Source organism: Cinclus cinclus, chromosome 2, assembly GCF_963662255.1.
Source record: "Cinclus cinclus chromosome 2, bCinCin1.1, whole genome shotgun sequence".
In the NCBI taxonomy this organism is placed as follows: Eukaryota; Metazoa; Chordata; class Aves; order Passeriformes; family Cinclidae; genus Cinclus; species Cinclus cinclus.
The window spans coordinates 85018777-85039009 of record NC_085047.1 but is presented as its reverse complement, the minus strand read 5'-3'; the positions used below and the strand labels follow the sequence as shown (position 1 = coordinate 85039009).

The following is a 20233-nucleotide window of genomic DNA, read 5'->3' as shown; positions in this document are numbered from 1 at the left end:
CTGATTGCTTTTGGTGGAATTTGCAGGAGGAGCTCCCAGGCTGGACCTTACACTGGGAGGTATCAAGATAAACATACATACCAATTAGCATTTTCCCCCAAATGTGTCACTTCAGCCCCAGTCTCAATGTTTTAAACTTCTGAACTTTAACAGCTTTACCAAATTCATGAATCTAAATAAAAATCATTTGTGTGAACAAGCTGGATGTGCAGGTTGAAGTTCTGACAGAGCTATCAGGACGTGCTTTCTGATGCTCAGAAATTTCTTGAATTGCCTCTGACACAAATGAGAAAGATTACCTGGGGTGTGCCAAGTCTTTCAATGAGAGGAACCAAATGTAGTGAAGCGTATTTTGATTCCAGTCTCTTCATTTTAGCATCAAGTCTTTCACCCTCTGAAAGAGAAGAAAAAAGTGAAGAGAGCAATCATAAATTGCAATTAACCAAGAGAATTCTTATCTTAACATAATCTTTATCCACCGAGGATACTCCAGTTCATTTTGGGCAATTTAAGTATTAAATAGCTGGTTAATCTTCAATGCACTTTTAGAGAAATACACACATATTTTTAAATGCTACATTTTAAAAGCAGCAAACAAAAAGAAGGATTTGTAGCAGAGTACATCTAAATAACTAAAATCAAGGAAGAATGTAAAACTCTGTTACACTGCTGCTGCCAAGATATTTGACCCCCACTTGTACTAAGACAACTGAGTTGTCTTTATGCATAAAATATTTGTCTCTAGAAGGTAAGGTAAAATTAGGATTGAACTTTGTGTATAGCAAGGCTAAAAAGCAGCTGACACTTCCTCAACACTGGCAAGTAGGAAATGTTCTCTGGCAAATGGGAAAATATCATTTACAATTAGTTTTATGCAGAGATGCAAGTAGCTACTGTGAGCTTAGAAATATTCTCAGAGTTTTGTAGCTAATGGGATTTCTCCAAGCAGAATGCATCATCTGCTCCAGCAGTGAGAAATGGAAAAGAAAGGAGACAGAAGAGAAACATAGAAAGAGAGGGCAAGGGGGAGGGGGGACAGTTCACTTTCTCATGATGAAAGATGAGGACAGAAGATAGCATAGGAAGCAATCCTGCAAATATTCACTACTGCAAACTCAGTTTAGTGAAAAGGAAGTGAAAAATCTACAGGGACCACCTTTATTTACTTATTTGCTGGCAGACTCCCTACACCCCATTTAAATGACAATTCTATAAGCTAAACAGCAGCTTCAGAAAAGCCTCTCACAATATCCAGAACGCAGGCTAATACTGCCCTGGGCATCCATCCTGCTTTTTCTCTTTCATGGCATTCCTCCTCTTCCCCTTGTCATTTGCACAGAGTGTGGCCAGGAAACATTTGTTTTTCCAGCCAGACAAACAGGCTGGATCTGATACCTCTGTCCTGTAATTACCAGTGCTGTGGTAAAGGGTGGCTGGAGGTGGTTACTGAAACCACAGCAGCAGGAAGGGAATGGGGAAAGCATTACCCAAGGAAGGTATTTTCACTTTGCCGATACCTTTCACGTGAACCCTGGGCAGGATGTTTTGGAATGGCGCTGCGTGCAACAGGTCACACACTTCCTCTAGAGACTGGGACAAAAAGAAAACGAGAGGCATTTAGGACAGAAGCATCAAATCCCCAAGCCACACCAGAGCCCCAGGAAGGGATTCCAAACGCAGGCCAATGCCACTGCAGGAACACCAGAGGGCAGCCGGCCTCTGCCACCATGGCAGGGAGCCGCTCCCAGCCCTGCCTCTCCCCATGGATCACTCACATTTCACCGGGTTACTTTGAACTCCCCAATAAACTCCAGCAACTCCCCACCCACCCTCAGCTGGCATTTCATATAGGACAAGGTATTTATTAAATAAACGAATTTTATTTTTATTAAATAAACTAAACTAAAGGTGGGAAAGTGGCAGACAGCTCCTGCACAGACAAAAAGGGGAAGAAGATGACTCACTGCATGGTTATTTTTAGCAGAGCCACAGCCCATTATCGTAAGGAGAGCTTATCATAGTGGGAGTGTCTCCCTGCCAGGCAGGCTGAGACATAAAACAGCAGAGAAACTTGTCTTAGGAAGTATTTTACATCTTTAGGGACAGAGGAAAGGAAGACAGATGGCTCCTGTTTCTTTGCTCCTGTGTGTACACACAGGGAAAATGCAGAGATGACCTGTAACAGATGCGTGACCTTGCTACGACTCTCTCCTCATTTTTGAAGCAGAGACCATACTAATTTGTAATCCTTCAACACTAATTTAGAAAAGTTGGTCATTGTCCATACTCTTAGCAAGGCTAGGGTGCTGGGGCTCATGTGCCTTTTCCAGGTGTAATTCCTTGATGTCAGCCAGGGAAATGCATGTATCAGGATGAACAAGACCCACCCACTATCACAGACATACTCAGAATTACACTTTGCACTGTGCTCAAGTCTAGATTAGTTATGAGAGATGACCACAATGGAAAAACACTGAAATATATGACAGGACATGGGGGTCTGAGTGAGGACAAAAAAGAGGAGAAGCAGTGAGCACAGGCATATGACTGGAAAGGGTAACCTCAGTGGTGTCCCAAAGAAGGTACCTCCATATTGGTGTCACTCTGGTACACCCTCAATCCTCCCAGGAGGGAGTGAGGGCCCTTGCCTGCCTGGCCTTTCACCATGCACCCACTCAGCCTAAATCCAAAGTAATCCACCTTCTCATTCTGTTTCAGCTGTGCCATTATTGACTACAGGTTTGCTGCTGACAAGCCCTACAATTACTCTCTGCCCTGAGGGAGGGATCCTCTAACACCATGAGCAGGAACCCTGAGGAACAGCATGTCTTTGTTACCTTATCTAACACTAATACAGCCTGGAGAAGCCTTCTGTGAGGGTTTATTTTTGTCCAACAGCAGGCCCCCAGCCAGCTTGCTGAGGAAATGACGTGGCTGGTTTGCAGTCAGCAAAGATCTCTGCATGCTGCCCAACCTCAGCAGCACCGTGAGCTTGCACAGCCTGGGCAGGGTGCCTGTATGCACAGCAGGAAGAGATCCCCCCCACCCAACATTCAACAGCACCCTGCAGGCAAAGAAAGGGAAGCCAGCATACCTGTTGCTGTTCTGATCTATTCTATCTATCTATCAATGCCCACATTTTCTCTGTAAGCACACAAAACAAAGAAATCACAGGTCTGGGCATCTTGTTTGAACAGCAAATAGTAATGACATGGAAGAAGGGTGGGAAAAGAAAACTGGAGATAGGGACAAAGATCAGTTGTAGCACTATGCCCTCAGCAGTGAGTGGGTTTACACAGTGTAAGACAGATTCTAGATATATCAGAAGCAGCTGGAAGACTGACACATTTCACAGTTTCATTCAAGATAAGACAGATGAGTGAATTTCTGCACCACTGTCAGTCATCCAAGCAGCAAGGAGGATGTCCAACCTTGTGATGTTTCAGACCTCAACAGGAATGACATGCAGGAAAGGAATACAGCAGTACCAGATGCACAACTCACTGACATAGAGAGTGACCACACTGACGGTCTGCAGGAGTGCACAATGTGATTGTAATTTACGGTTAAGATTGCAATGTCAGACTCTCAGGTACCATGCAAGAGGCAATGTCTCTCACCCAGCAAAGTCAGGTATCACTATCTAACAGACATGAAAGCCCCTGCAAGACTCTAAGAGATGAGTTCAGGGAACTGTTTCTACCCATCTGCCCATCAGTAACAGCAAACTCACAGATTTCAACCTTGTTATTGATGACGTTAGTAACAAAAATATGAGAGTACATTTTGAGAGACAGATGGATTTTAAGCTAGCACAGCAGGCACCTACCAGACTCTGTTCAATGAGGAGGCAAAACAGGACAGCATTTCCCACTTCACGTAAATTCTGGAAGCAGACAGTCTTCAGTTCTGCATATTCAACAATGTCCTTCAACTGATGGTGAAAAAACTCCAAGATACCTGAATTCAGAAGAGAAGTGAAAAATAAAAGTCTCAGGATCCAGAAAAAAATCTAGTGATGACAACACAGGCACACAGTTACCTCAAGAAAGCAGACAAAAGATACCGGCCATGTGAGTAAGAGTCATAGAGATCAGGATTAATTTCAATTTCTGCTTCAAAAGCCCTTTTCTAACCAATCTGTCCATTCAAAGGTTGCACAAATGTGCATCCATACACTGTTTGAGAATACAAATAACCCAGGGTGCAGGTTTTGATTTCCCTCTCCACGTATCAGCACACAAGATTTTATCTCCAGACACGCAGACTAGAGAAAACTGAAAGGAGCAGCATTTAAATGCATTAAAACTCAGAGATTATGAAGTGTTAAGCCAGTGCACTGACCTTTTTAAGTGGATAAATCATGCAAAGTGGCATGCCTAACTGTTCACTCCTGGAAAAGGGAGCCAGTGTAAGAGGTAAGAAAAAAATACCCAGGAGCAGGAAGAGAGACTAGAGCTCTCATCAGCTTTAAGTCCTGTTTAGCCACCATTCCCCAACCTGCTGCATCACTGACACACTCAATTCACAGCTGCTATTTTCATGGATGACAGAGCCAGCAAGGAGCAGAGAGCTCATACACAGGGAAGAGAGGTAGTGTCAGGCTATGACTCTGACAGTGCCCGTTTCTGTCAAAGTTTTGCAAAAGCTGTTTAAAAACAGCAAAAATTACAATTTTCAAACCCACATAGTTTACACAGACATGTGTCTTTTCCATCAAACTTCTGCTAAACAACGGTGATGTGTTAACATGCTGGTGGACTTCCAGCTCCTTGCCCTCCAGCCCCAGAAAAGCTGCACAGTCCCTTGGTTAGAGAGAAGCCCTGGGAACCACAGGCTCAGCAGCTTCTGCAGAGACCCAGCCTGGTTACCTTTCAGAGGTTAAAGCCATGTGCAGGATGGAAGAGCAGAGAACTACTGTAGGTCAGACAGTTCTTCAGCTTTTTACCAGTTAATTCTTAGCAGCATTTCTCCATCTTTCTGCACAAGCCTGTCCCTTCTAAAAAGCCACCAAAACTCTTGACTGAGAAGAAAATGCATCATAAAAAGCTTTCAAACTGCATGCTGCACATGGCAGTTCGTTTCCATTACAATGAATCAAGCCAGATAAATCTCCACCCAACTGCATCTAAAGCAATTGAGACAAGGAAAGAGAACACAGATGCCCTTCAGCACCTTCCCATGATTTCCTTTGACACAACTGATGAACACTTCTCACGCAGGAGGTCATACTTGGCTATCTACCCAGTAAGGCAACAGCTGGAGAAGAGCACACAAACATGTAATCCAGCCTGCAGCACATCTATTCCAAGGAAATTCCTCTAATTCAGCAGAGGAACTTGAAAACATACAGTGAAGGAAAGAAATATGTAGGTAAACCACACACTTCTACAGAAAGCCTCATATTATTAAAATTAGTAACAGAAAACATCAGTAAAGTGCAAGATGAGAGGATGCAAGGCTGGCTCTGTTACATCTCAAAGAACTGTTTGTCAATAGAAAATTAACAGTAAATGAGTGCTCCCACATGTATTCACTGGAGGTGAATTTCAAGCCTAACTTTAGTACTTCAGTGACTTGAGAGAAAAACAGAACTGAAAAACTGATGGAGAGGGGTTAGACATAGTGACTTCTTGCTGAGGTTAATTATTCCAAGGTAACACGTTTACAACTAGCTAAAAAGCAACCAATGCCAGCACATCACCAACTCCTACCTCCCCACAATACAGGGACTGTGGAATGGAAAAGCTTTGGGAAAGGCTGTCAGTGTTCACTGAATACTGCAGGATACCAGCCAGTCACAATCCCCAGGTGTGTGAGGAGCAGTGAACACTTGTGTTTGTCATTTAAACATGCCTGCCCACTGTGGCAATGGGATGCTGCAGTGCTGAATACTGGAACTCCCATTTTAAAGATGAGACTGAAAAAGTTGAAAATTTTTCCCCAAAAAACTTTTGATACTAGGAAGAAAATGTGAAGTTAGAGAACTGAAATCAGCTTTACCACAAATCTCCAGTGTGTTTTAGTTACACACCCTAGTATTTCTTTTGTGCTTCTTCATGAAAGGATTTCCACATCTAGAAAGAAAGGTCTTCTAAGAAGACGAATACTTTCCTTGTTCCAAGACTTTCTGCAAACTAAAGTCTGATGGGTTATCCTAGACTTAAGTCTGTGCCATAGAGGAAATCAAACTAGAACATCTACCAACGCTTCTAGTCTTATGATCTGTGCCACACAAACAGAGATTGATGGTGAACCAACAGAAGGCCTGGAGGACTCCCTGAAATACCATGAGGAACTGTAGACTTCTCCACAGGGTCACCATGGAGAGAAAGCACTATCTGAGCAAACAGGATATTGGTGACATGCATGGCCATGGGACATGCTCTTCCCTTTACATTGGAAGAGTGGGTGGAGAGCAGCTTGGTGAGAAACAGAAGCTGAGCAGAACAGCAAGGAAGATTCTGCTGTTGCAACATGGAAACAAACCATTGGTCATGACAGGGATGGAAAAGAGTAGGGTTTTCAGACTCCACTCAATTCCCTAGCCAGCCTGTGGATTTTGTGGGGAGTTTCAGAAAAAAGGCTGACACCTGAAAAGAAGAGAATATTTTTTCATGAGCAGTGAAATCCTGAGAATAACCCATGTCACCTAAAGTAAATATAAAGGAGCAGAATGGCACAGAAAGAAACCAGGAGCAGCACAGAGAACTCTGACCAGAAACAAGAGACTCATACTGAAAGTGTGACTGAAACCAAAAAGAGACATTAAGTCCACCCAAAAGCAGCAGGATAGTAAAAGTCAAAGAGGCTTGAGGTTCATACCATAAAAATTACTTACTGTCTTTTATAGTCACTCCAGGTGACAGAGCTCCTCTCAAAGTATTTAACACAGTTCCTTATTTCTTCACTCAAAGCCTCAGTCTCCATATACAGATAAATAAATATGCACACCTACACACATTCATGAACAAATTGTGATATTATTTTGAAAATTTGACAGCCAGTATTTAGCATGCAGGTGTTCCAAATGCTGTCATCATTAGTGTACTTCTTCCCTTCGGATCAAGAGTTTGATTTACCAGCAAAACAGAAGAAAGTTTACAGAGCTACACAGGCTATTTCTGATAAAAGACCAATCTGCTCCCCAGTGAAGTCCTGTGGCAGAAATGCATCATCATATTTTCATTAATGCTTGAGCAATGCCATTCCAAATTACACTTCTGTGCACAGTACACAGATGTGTATTTTTATGAAAGACTATGCATGCCTTCTAAAGCCCTGGAAAAGGAACAAGTGTCTTAGGAAAGTTAATTTCACTTAATTGCCTGCAACCTTCCTTCTTCCTGTAATTCTGTTTGTGGGTGGAATTAATAAGTTACTGAATTAGTTATATATACACAGAACTTCACAAGGTAAATGAATCAAGGTTTTTTGCTCCACCTCTCCAAGAAAGCAGTTTTAATTAAATCCCTCTATTCCTGCAGATGGAACAACATTAGGCGTCATAATAATTGATTATATAATCCCAGTTTCTGATTTACACAGATCTCAACAGAAGAAAAGACTGTTGATATAGAAGAGATCCAGTAAAGTACAGAAGATTAGTAAAGGATTAGGTTCCCTCTCTTCTTCCAAAAGCCTATCTCAACAGCACTCAAACAGCAGATGCCAAGTTTCAGCTGTGCAGTCTGTACACTGATTAATTTAGGAAGTCAGAGCAAATCAACACATGCAACTCAAAGGTGGTTGGATTCCTTCACTTTGGTCATCTATCATTTCTCAATTCACACCTACAGACTGAAACCAAACATGTTCCAGAAATTATAACAATTCTGGTACCTAAAAGACTAGGACAAAAATGAACTATTAATTCCAGAACTGAATTTTTGACTGGATCTTGGTTATAATTCTTGGTCTAGTTAGTGTTTAGGTTATTTTCTGCAAAGAACTGACTTCACTATTATCAAATAAAATCTACTAATCTGCAGTAGCAAAGGTGCTCCAAGAAACTGGATGCTATAATGACCTTTAGTTTATGTTCACTTTCATAGAGACCTTTAAATGCTGCAACCAAATGCTTCTTTGGCTTACAAGAGACATCATTAACTCTGCATATCAAGAGTGGTGCCATTGAGTCCTTTCAATGGAAATATTCATCAGGTTTAAGCATATACATGTATCCAGGAATGATGACCTGGGATAACATGTGCTTTGTCCTGCACCAGCTTTGAGTATTCTGTTTCTTTGGTTTTGTTAGGTTTTGGTTTTTTTTTAAAGAAAAACATGAAATGTTACACCTATGAAAAAATACACAATTTGGCTAGTTTCTCATGAGATTTTTATCTCGCTAAGGTCACTGATCTTTTAAAAAGTTTATTTTGGGGGGATGGTACACCAGCGACAAAAGCCTCTTCTCACAGCAGACTGACAAACTACTTTTCCTCATGGGTATTCAATAACACTTCAGTGTCCACTTCAGTGGCAGGATACTCATTCATCAAAAGCAGAAATGACATGTTCAAATACTCAAAAAATAGCAAGAGAAAATGTTACCTCCAAGGTGAAATTTCAAGCTTAAACTCTTACAAGGCAAATATTTCTTTAAGAGCTTTAGCAACTTTAAAAGGTCCCTTTAAAAATCCTTATGCTTAATGTATTTTTAGACAAATATTTTTATGACTACAAGATGAACAAGCTCTCCACTACTTTAGACTGTTCCTATGGAAACAAACCCATTGGCAAAGAGGAGTCCTGAACAACTCTGATGCCACTGTCTGTACCTTGCTCCTTTTAGCAGCAATAATTCACCAGTTAGAAATCCACAAATCTAGAAGGCTGATTATGTAGGGGCCAAGGAATTGCAATCAGCAGAGTCCAAACAAAACTCCTCAAATGAGAAGTCTGAAGTGCATGAAAGATCTAGACACTTACTTCTAAGTGTGCTTAAATCCCTTTGCATGTGGAGAATGGACTCAGGAAATTAATTCTGAATTAATAAATGATGTTACGTCAAGATAGATGAGAATCTACATACTTTAGATAAAGACTGGAATCACAGTTTTGGTCTGTATATATAGGTTGTGTCAGTTGTAAAGAGGTTATTAAATGATTTGTTATGAAAGAACAGAAGCAGCACACAGACATACCCCACAGCAGTCAGGCTTACTACTACAACTAACAACTTCTGAGGAAGCTTTTGGAGGCAGAGGAGGGAACAGACAACAGTTGGTGTGTATTGGCTTGCATTTTCTGTGACAAAACACATAAACAAGGCGTGGCAAAGACTGCTAAAGAGACAATTTAGCACAGAAACCAGAGGACAGTGATTCAATGGACCTATGCTTTGAGCCTGCCCTTCTATAGTCTGGCAATTCCTCTCCTGATGAAGGCTAAAATCTACAGCACATCCTCATCACAGAAAACATTTTCCTTTATCAGCCAGCGCAGTTCCAAGGGCAGACAGCTCCATGATGCGGACGTGTCAGAGAGCACAGGGCAGTTTTTCCCCAATGTGGGTGAGTGATGGAGGTGTCCTGATCTTCCACAAACCTTTTCTGTCTGGTGACTTGGCAGGGAAAGGGAGAGATGGAATGACAGTGCTATAAAGGTTGTCTCTACATTTCTTGGAAGAGACTCTCCAGGGCGTTATGATGTGTCCTCTGCTAGAAATAGTTAGGAACAGCAAAACTATGTGTGTTAAGACAGAACCTGACAGGAACAGGACCAGTAAAGGAGTGGACAATCAGGGGGGGTTTTGAGATCCAGTTCAATTCTAAAACTAAGTATGATATTCCATTGTAAAACCAAGAGTTACTTTGATCTCTTGGTACAGTAGGCATATAAACAAATGCCATTTCTTTCAGAAGAGTAAATATGAGGTCAAAATAGTTTGTTAGCATTGCACCAGTAAAGTCCTGCTTTTCGTATAGGATGATTGTCTTTCAACCTTAAGAGAAAGGTTTCTCCTAAAATCCCTGGGTATCTCCTGCCAAATATTTTGCCTTACAAGTGAGGATATCTGGCAAGCTTCCCAGCGTGACCTGGGATCCTGGTGATCACAGATCCTGGTGATGCATTATCTGTATTTGAGAATACCTAATGGTTTTGCGGTCAGACATTAATGAATGGCTAAAAGCCTCAGAGAGATTATTTTTATATTCCTAACTACCATGATTCATCCATTTCTATGCTCCAGGGAGAAAAACAGGAAGGAAGCACTTAGTAAGACCTCAATTTCATTTAACATTGGGAAAGAACGTCAAGCAAGCTGTGGGAAGCAGAAACAACCCAACTTCATTCCAGCTGGAGTGGCATTTAATAAAACTAAGTGACTCTGGAAAAATAAACTCAGGAGGTGGGTGGCACATGGAAGGACTAATTTGTGTTAATTAGAAGTTCTGAAGGAGGAATATTTTGAAGTGAAAAGTGGATTCAGAATTTCAGTGAACAATGTGATAAATACTAATTAGCCAATTATTTCTCCAGAGTGGCAAGCAGCTTTCAATGCCATTTCTTCTTTTGCAACTGTCACACCTCCTGTTGAGAGGCTAAGATGCACCCCACACAAGTCTCAGGCAGAACTATTCTGGCAGGACCAGTTTGCCTCCCAGCAATATCACTCCTTTTATCTTGCATTTGGTGAGGGCAAAGGTAAAGGGAATAGAGGCTGTTCCAGAGAACTGGGTTATCTAAATTAGACATTAAAACAGAAAAAATGCGAGAGGCTAACTTGCTGAGGCAAAAGCTCAACACGCTTAAGAGAAAGATGAGAATCAGAAACTATTGTGGACATCCCAGCTCAAGATCAATTATGCCATAAGGCTGTCTCTATACAGATTGTCATCCTTTTGTCCTGCATGCAGAAATCTTAAAACTTCATTAAGTACTTTCAGAAAGCACAGCATTCTATGATTGTTTTTAAGGGAAAAGAAAAAAGAAACATAAAACCAAATCCAGACTAAAAACTGATTATCAGGAGAAAAAGGAGAGAGGGAAAGACAGCTATGAGAAATTCAGAAGATAGTGGCTAGTATCACCTTATTAAGGCTGCTAAGGTAACATTAAACACAAACTAACCTGGAGAACCATACTCATGTCTTGGTAACCTACAGATCTTAGGCATCACTTCCATTAGGGTCTTGACATACTGAAGAATGGTCCCTTGTAACTAAGAGAAAACAGATGTATGTAAACATGTCAGTGCTGTTGAACTATGAAACTTTACAACAAACTGCATTCAAACTATACATGAACTGAAGCAGCTCTAAAAATCTTGCATTTAATTCTGCCAGTCATCATCTTTAAAAAGGCAACTTTTTCAAATTTACAGAGTTCACATGGCATTAGCCACCTTTGCTACAAGAAGAGTGTCACAACAGCTAAGGCCAGGAAGGTAAAAAAGAGGAAAACACGTTTTTCTTTCAGACTCCTTACTGTCTAACTAACTTTTAGGTTTTTGGTTAAAAAATTTGCATTTGAAGGCTTTCAAAACCATTCAAAAAGCATCAAAATGTGTTCAAAAGCAACATGAAAAAAGCCCTTATGATTAGGAATGGCTGCAACAGCCCAAACTGGGCAAACCAGTTGAGACATTCCCAGCCTCCAGCCAGCCTGTCTACCTACCACTAGACACCTCTCCCTTTTCTGTCCCCTACATCTGAGCATCTGCATCAGACATTGGCAGGATATTCTCCCCCAGGACTTTTAACCTTCTTTACAAGTGACCAAGTGCTCAATGCCACACTTCAATGAATTGAGACAATTTACCACTAAGTTACTAAAAAAGCCCTCTCATAAAACATAGCAAGCCAATACCTGACACTCAAACCCTGAAAAGTATAAATGTTTTCCTCTTTTCCTGAAGATTAAATTACAGCACCTTTTCAAGCAGGATTCACCCTTTCTAGAACATCAGAAACATACTTAGTACATTGTGGGAATTACTGTAAACAAACTGCCAAATGTGTCGAGTGCCTGAAGTATGATTATTAATACCACAGCTTTCCCTGGTACATTTGGATTATTTTGGCAGCATGTTCCTACAAGCAACAGGGAGGAAAATATAATTTATTTGGCTTAAATTAACTGCAATGCACTTTGGCTGTATATATAGATTCTACTAGTATAGCAAAGAACCAGCACCTCAACCTCCTCCCAATTACAAAGAAGACTCCTTGCAATACAGGACACCCAGGCTGCACGGATGATGTCTTCAAAACTGGCCTGAGCAGCACTGCTAATCAAGCACAGAGGTCAAACTCCTGTTGTTAAGGAGTCATTTATCAGTGATGTCATTATTGAGAGCCCTGAAGTTAGGTGCCAAGCAGAAAGCACACTACAGCTGTTCTCAAAAAATATCAAGGAAGTGAATGTAGAGTACGGTCTTTAAGTTGAAATGAACTAATTTAAAATACTCATACTTTTTCAGAGCCTATCTAGGCCCTAACAGCTCAGGCCACTAAAAATTAGATCAATCTCTAATGAAGAATCCAAAGTTTTCAAAACATTGGTCAGGACACCAAGGCACTTCTTTCTATCACTCATACAAGACATTGAGTCCTGACAAGCACAGTTTATATTGAATTTCAATGGAATTAATTTTAATTATTTTTATCCAGGATCTCACTTTCACTTTGTTTTTCCTGAGACATTTCCTATAAGAAACCATTTGGACTAACAGGAAAAGAAAGACAATTAGCATACCAGGCTCTTGACAACTTTCAGCAACTCCTCCATCACCACAGCAATGCCCTGATATCCAAGAAGTCTACAAATGACTTTAAAGTGAGGTGGACCAACAAAATTCCTGTAGTTGCTGTAAATGCTGGAATATGCCAAATTCAATGCCTAAAACAAGAAAACAGATATGATTAATAAAAATTCTGTCTGCCTGTATCTCAATAATAATGTAATTTAAATGTCATTTTAAAGCAGATTAAAACTGAAATAAAAGCTTTGTATCTCACTGGAAGAAATATAAATAACAGTTTCTCTTTTGTAAGGCAGGAACTCCAACAAAAATCTCTCTATCAGCATGACAAATTTGTGAGCACTTTTTTTTCAAGCAGACATCTTCCATTTATCTTTTATAAAACCATGAACACTTTATTTTTTGTACTTTTCTATTTACACAAGCATAAAAGTAGTCAGTGCCATGGTGAGATTCCTAAATTTAAAGCAAAGCTTTATCTTCCATTTTATGCACAAAACATCTTGAAAGAAATTACTTCAATTTTCTGTTCGTAATAGGTGTTTTAAGTCACTGAGTACTCCACTACAAAAAAAAAGTCTCCTGAAGTTACTGCTCTCTGCAGCTAATTAGTAAGGATCTTTCTTTTTCAAACCCCCTAACTGTACACAAGATCAAAGCAAATCTAAGTCTGGGATGTAATGTCATGGAAATTCTTCAAGACTTGTATAAATAGAACCAGATGATTTGCCATAGTCATGTTTATTTCTATGAAAGTGAACACAGAGGTACAGACTGATGTAATGTGGGGATTTAGGAACTGTTTGCTGAAGCTGCAGATTAGACAGTGTTGGCTACCTTAGCATCTTCTATTTCTGCAAGGGGGTTGTTCCCCTAATACCCTGAAATTTAATTTTAGCGGGAATCTTGGCCACCTTTCTTACAGAAGGGACTGTTGTGTTTCCTTTAGTTTTTTGCAGTTTCATTCTTTGCAATACACCCATGGAAAACAGCACACTGTTCAACTTTCAACTTCACACACAGCTGTAACAGAAGATTTTCTGGGAAAAACATTCTCTTCAATGCAGATCCTGCCCTAAGTACCCACACAAGTTAACACCAGGTAATGTAAATACATGGTATTAAGCTAGTTGGAATTCAATTCAAAAAACTCTATCAGGCTCTTAAAGGATTTTATTCTCATAAAAGGACTTAGAAATCACCTTTTGAAGCAATCAGAATAGAATATGATTTTTATTTATGTTGTTTGTTTCTATATAAACACCAGCTTCCAACTGAGGTCTTAGAAGTTTAAAAATTCTAGATGCAAACTAAAATAGACACTTGGATGACTACTAGAATTCTAATAAACAACACAGTCCTGCTGTTACATCAGAGCTGGCTAAAAGGCCAAACTCCAGTTGTGTCCCACCAGGGGACAGCCTAAAGCTGCATCCCTCTAGTACAACCTGTGCATTTCCATAGCCCTCCGCATTAAAAAATGGGGTCTGGGGCAAAGACAGCAGAGAGAACTGCTAAAACCTTACAGACATATGTGCAGGTGAATGTCCTGATAAACTAAGGATTTATACAATTGCCCCTAAAAGATGAGATTTTATATTTTGTTCCTGATGTTTCCAATTAGATGGGTCTCCTACAACAAACATATCAGAACTATCTATTTCAGCTACAGCACAAGAATTTTATTTTAGTGGTTTAAAGCCTTTTTCTTCCATAAGGTTAAGGGGAGGGAACCTCTCTTCACACAGCAGGAATTTTGTCATAGAAAACCATGATTTTGGTATTTAAAAAACTTGCCAACACATAACAATAAGAAGCCAGCCAATCTAAAAATACATCTTTCATGCAAGCCTCGTGGAAAAGTACCTAAAATTTACAGCCTACATGTTGGATTAGTGGATCTTTCTAAACTGTAACAACAGGTTTAGAAAACAGCATTACACACCAGCACCATTTCCCCACCAGTGAGACACAAAAGCATAAAATCCTTAGGGAAGAAGCCACTAACTAGAGGGGGGTGGAGGTGGAAAGGGAGGGAAGTTGCTGTTCATTATTTAAGCTATACTTGCTCCCTCCTCTACTTAAATTAAAAAAAAAAAAAAGAGTTGTTAGTTGCTGATGTCATCAAAGTGCTAACATTAATCACTCACAGCATCACTGGTCCACACACAAGAGTATATAACAGGGATGCTCAGGCAGCATACTGCCAAGGGAAGGCAAGCAAGAGAGGAGGGAAAAGACATTAATTTTTTTCTCCTGTGTGGTCTTTGAAAAGCAAGGAAACAGCATTTTTAGACAAAATGTGCTCTTGCAGGAATTTAAGTGGAAGAGACAAAGAAACCATGCCACCAGCAGCATCGGAGAAAAAAACTGAAATCACCAAGCAATGAGAATTCAGTCCAGAGAATCTGAGGAGAAGAAAAAGCAAACTGGCAAGCAAAGAGCTGTCAGGAAATAACTCAAGTAGACAGAGATACAAAAAATTTGGTGTTTGCAACATTTTCACAGCAGCAACACCGTAAAGAAATTGTGTTCTGGAATTTCTGTCAGAGAGTCACAGTAAGTATTGACTTTATGATCCATAAAACATCAGATGGCTTTTCCAAACATTTACATGTCAGTAATTGTGTGTTTTCTAATAACTGATGGTTTGTAACAATAGAAATGTATTATTTTTATTTAATTATAGTTCATTCTACTTACAAAATGCTATGAGGATTAAACTGTTGAAACTATTGCTCCTAGGCTGTGTTAGAAAGTGTTCCATTAAAAAAAATTATAATTTTAAGTAATAGGGATATACCAGTTAAAGAGAAGGTAACTGAGCAAGTAAAAGCTCTCATCTCACTAATGCACTCTATTTTCATATCTGCAGTAGTTGGGTACGTGCCAAAATGAGTCTGTTTGGTAAGTTTATCTGATAGCAAACTCAGTTCCTTTATATTGTTGCTGTATTAAAAATGGTGCATTTACCACAGAATTAGAAAAGCAGCATCTACCCAGATCAGTCATATCCATGGTTTTACACTGTCATGAAAATAAACACACATTTTTCTTCCCACTTCCCAGCAAGTATAATCCAAAAGCCTTGAGCAGCAATTTTCATACATAAACAGGGACAGAATTCTTACTATTAATGTAATGTCACTATCTAAATCCCATCTTAAAATATCCCATAAAATATACATTTTCCCAGTCTGCTATCTAGTATAAAATACAAATATTACAGAATAATTTCAGAATATGTTATGAGAAAATCTCACAAGCTTTCTTCCTCAGGAGAATTTTCAATAACTAATTGTTATTTAGCCAGGAAATATAACATTTTAAACTTGATCTTAAAAAAAAAATCATATTTAATTTTCACAACAAAGTCATAAACAATGAAATAATGCTACTGTCATGGGCATTTATATTCAAAAAAAAGTGAGAAACTTTCAAAGGGGAAAAAAACTTCCACAAGTGCCACTGGAAACTGACAATCAAACTAAGGAATCAGATTAAATTGCTGAGGTAAGATCTTTCTCAAAAGTTACCATCACAACAGTAAAAGCGTCAAACTCAAGCCAAACAGATGAAAATACCCACTGGTTGTTATTATATATTCTTCAGTAGGTGTGTTTAGAGAAACTGCAGAAAAGAGATGTTTTCTTTTCACTATTTAAAGTGGTTACACATACTGAGAAATCTCAAAATACTGGCAGATTTTCTAATTTGAATTGAGGACGAGGAGGAGTATAAATTCAGGGCAAACAGACCATGGGATTACATAAAATGACTTAGAACAGCAAAGAGCATTAGTAATTTTTAAAAATCCTCACTATTTATCCAAAAGGTAGGCTATACTGAAGGCTGCATTTCGCTAAGCTTGACAAAGCTTTTCCAAGAGGCTGACTAGCATCAAGACTAAATATTGTGACACTGATACCACTAATGTACAATGTTCACAGCCACTGCTGCAGTGTAGCTGCAGTGGCTACAGATGTGCAATTTAACAGCAAAACATGGAGAATATCACAGAACCACAGAACAGTCTGGCTTGAAAAGGACTTTAAAGATCACCTGGCTCCAACACCCACAGGCAGGGCCATCTTCTACAGCTTCTCTGGAAAGCCCATTCAAGTGCCTCACTGCCCTCACCATAAAGAATTTCTTCCTAATAACTTACTTAAATTTACTCTCTGTAAGCTAAAAGTCATTCCTCCTTGTCCTATCACTACCTGTCCATGTAAAAAGCCCCTCTCCAGCTGTATCTAGCTGTATCTAGATACCAGAAAGTGCTGTAAGATCTCCCTGGAGTTTTCTCTTCTCCAGGTTGAACAGCCCAAATTCTCTCAGCCTGTCTTTATAGGGAAGCTGTTCCTAAGTGAACTTGGGAATAAGAAACTAACGTAAGACATTGGAGACAAAATAATATGTGGTCATGTTTCCACATACTCTTTTGTTTTTCAGCTGATTGTGACTGGCAAAAATAAAGAGTTGTGGATGGCAGAGGCATTTATTCCTCAATATCAACTCCTGTCAACCCCTCTTGCCACTTCACATAAAATGCAAGATACACAGACTAGAGAGAAAAAACAGCTGCTGCATTTTTTTACAATTGCCTGGGGGAAAAAAAAGTGAAAGGAAGTGATTCCACAACTGTAAATTCTGCCAAAAATTCACCATCTCTCAAGATATAACTGGCCACTTGTAGAGCAGCAGCTCTGGTGGAATTTCTCTAAGCTTGTGTTTACCCTTTCAGTAGGAAGATAAATATACATTTTAAAACACCCCAAACTTCAAGAACTTTCACTCCCATTTTTACCAAGTAAAACATCCTTGAAGTACCAAGGATGAGAGCATACTTTCCTAACAAACACCATTCCTACATTACAGAGCACTACGATTAAGATCTCAACAACATCCTCCGTGCTGCAGCTGATCCAAAGAACATCCTCCCTGTCCAGAGGGAGATCAGCATCAATAGAGACAAAAGACTCCCAAGCAACATCCTGATGGGAATAACCATCCAAAACATCACAGGAAGCACAGCAATGGTAATTTGGCCAAAAATGGCCAGTTGTGTCGACAGCTTTTACAGCATCATGTACCACCCTAACTGGAACAGCATGCTATCCAGCTACTCCAGAAAGAGTTTTCAGAAGGAAGAGAGGGTGCCCACCACTCGCTCCTCCTTTGTTGTTGAAAACCTGACTCCCCTCACAACATACATCATGTGCGTGACCTGCCAGTCCGCAAACCCCTCCAGCGACCAGTGCAGAGTTTTTAACACACTGGAACGAGACCCAGCATCGGGGAGCAACACCAAGAAAGAGCTGGCACTGGGTATCTGGCTGACCAGCAGCGTCCTGCTCCTCATCATCGCTGCGGTCCTGCTCTACGGCTGCCTGCACCTCCTGTGCCGCAGGAGACGCGAGCGTTCGCGAGAGCGGAATGGGACCTCCAAACAGCATGAGGAGCCATGGACCAAAAGCGTGGCATACCCCTCAGATGAGTTCAGCAGGCAGAGCCAGCGGACACAGGATGCTGAGGAAAAGCAGCCAGGTGGCATCCAGCTGGCCACAATCATCAAGAATCCCTCAGTGTGCAATGAGCCCATCATGCCATCTTCTAAAAGTCAGGAACGAGTCCCAGTGACAGGACAGCGCTCAGCTATAAATTAGAAAAGTTTCACCCCGAAAGTTTTTGCTACATAAGGTACTGAAGCTGCTTCAAATACATCACATGCACTGTTGGTGCTCACACTCTGACTGCTGGCCACAGCATTCCTGGCTGTACCTCTGATGTCACACACCCCCCTTTCCAACAGCCTGTATGCAAAGGTTCACAAAGTATGCAAAGTGCCCTAGAAGTGAGCACTTCAGCCACCCTCCATTATTTAAAAATGAAGCATATAGCAAGTAACTGGTTTACATTTCAAGAGGATGTTTGCACTGCTTTTCTTTAGTCTAAAATAGCAAACAAATACAAAGAGTAATCAAAAGCGACCAAAGAAATTTTTGTTAACTAGTGTGAATAAAACTGAGTAGGAGTTTTCAGATGGCAAACCAGACTGCTACACTACAGGCAACTGGAACATACACACAGAATGCAGTGGTTTGCCAGTGTGAGTTTTACCCTGACAATCCCAGCTGCTTCCCAAAACACACACTACAAGCAGTACACTCAGACACCACACTTCACTGCCCAGGCTGTTGTCCATCCTTCCCATCTGCACTGAGGTCAGTCTCAGAATGTAAAATAAACTCACCAGGATTAACTGTATTCTCTAATCTGTCTTATTTTCCCTCAGTCTAAATACATGCAAGATACTGGCTTTGTAAGGACACGTCTAATTAAGGAAATATCCTGGATTACTATATTTTGCACTCTTCTGCTCCCACCACAAGCTACCTTCTGCTCCATGGGCCAGTGACTCCCTGCAGAGGAAATGGAATTCAGACACGCAGCTCCTAGCCTTTCCTTTTCTCTCTCCCTTTCACTTTTAATGATAACATGCATTAATCAGCTGCAAATTCCTTTCTAATTGCACATTACATCCTGTGTAATGAAAGGGGACAAAATAGTAAAAGCATGTCAAAATGCATTTTATTTTTGTAACAAGAAAACCTGCTGATTGTCTCATTCTGCCTTGAGCTTCATGGCAAAGTGCCAAGGTCCTTCAGACAGAAATCTGTTCACCCTCATGACGTGACAAGTGTCGTCTGATTTACATGCATAAGCCACCATGTTTTAAACCTTTTAAGTCCATTTGTGTTCCATAAAAACATAGTAAATCTTAGTATTACTGTATATTATGCCTAAAAAAAAGAAAGGTGCACTGTGATTGCAGGCACTTAATTGCTCTTGTTATGAATGTATGTGTGAAGTCAGCTCTCTCCCATACAGCTCAGTTGTACCACTGAAGGCTGGAGAACTGCTGGCTGGGCAGCTGCCACCCCTCTCCACCAGGCCCTGGAAGCTAAGCGGGGGGATACAATTTTGGCAAGAGAGCTCCCCAAGAATATTTCACAGCAGGTAGCGGATCTTTTCAGCTACTCTATTTTGACAACAATTCCCACGACTTGTGAAATGCATCAACTCTCAGAGTGCTAGGGAGAAGCTGGCAGAAGTGTGATGAATCTTCTTTACTTTTTTTTTTTTTGAGTAGGATAAGCATGACACACAGAAACGTTTGCTGAACGGGGGCGAGTATGACTTTCAGAAAACACTTTGAAAGGCATTTTTATTGTGTGAAGTTAGTAATAACATGTTCTCCACCTGCTGCAGAGATCTTCCTCCAGCTGACACATTTTCCTTTGTCTTGCACATCAGTCTCAAATAAACTGTGAGAATAACAATTCACTGCTGTTTCAAATGATGGTGTTACATGATATAGGCACTGAAACACCCCCATCAGAGCAATGAAGTCAACACAACAGGTTTGCTGCCAAAAAAGGGTGCCTGGGTAGCGAGGACAGAAAAAAATGCTTTAAAATTATCTTGTCATCAAATTAACAGTAACACTTCTCTGATTAG

The 20233-nt window shown here is 40.3% G+C and overlaps 2 protein-coding genes across 2 annotated transcripts in view; one reads left to right on the top strand and one right to left on the bottom strand.

The window, feature by feature from the left end:
- CYFIP1 (cytoplasmic FMR1 interacting protein 1) overlaps window positions 1–20233 on the bottom strand; it is a 73370-nt gene that overhangs the window by 3242 nt on the left and 49895 nt on the right. Inside the window, exons 24-28 of the mRNA XM_062487852.1 lie at window positions 12706–12849; window positions 11080–11170; window positions 3830–3960; window positions 1518–1590; window positions 300–394 (exon numbers count right to left, since the gene is read on the bottom strand). Coding sequence (XP_062343836.1) covers window positions 300–394; window positions 1518–1590; window positions 3830–3960; window positions 11080–11170; window positions 12706–12849 — 534 coding nt within the window. The remainder of the gene's footprint in view (window positions 1–299; window positions 395–1517; window positions 1591–3829; window positions 3961–11079; window positions 11171–12705; window positions 12850–20233) is intronic.
- On the top strand, window positions 17710–18378 carry LOC134057970 (fibronectin type III domain-containing protein 9-like). Its single transcript, XM_062515017.1, has one exon. It carries the CDS (start codon window positions 17710–17712, stop codon window positions 18376–18378), a length of 669 nt encoding a protein of 222 aa, XP_062371001.1.

Excerpts from the sequence above, each read along its gene's own strand:
- LOC134057970 (XM_062515017.1), top strand. The coding sequence starts at position 17,710 with ATGGGAATAACCATCCAAAACATCACAGGAAGCACAGCAATGGTAATT.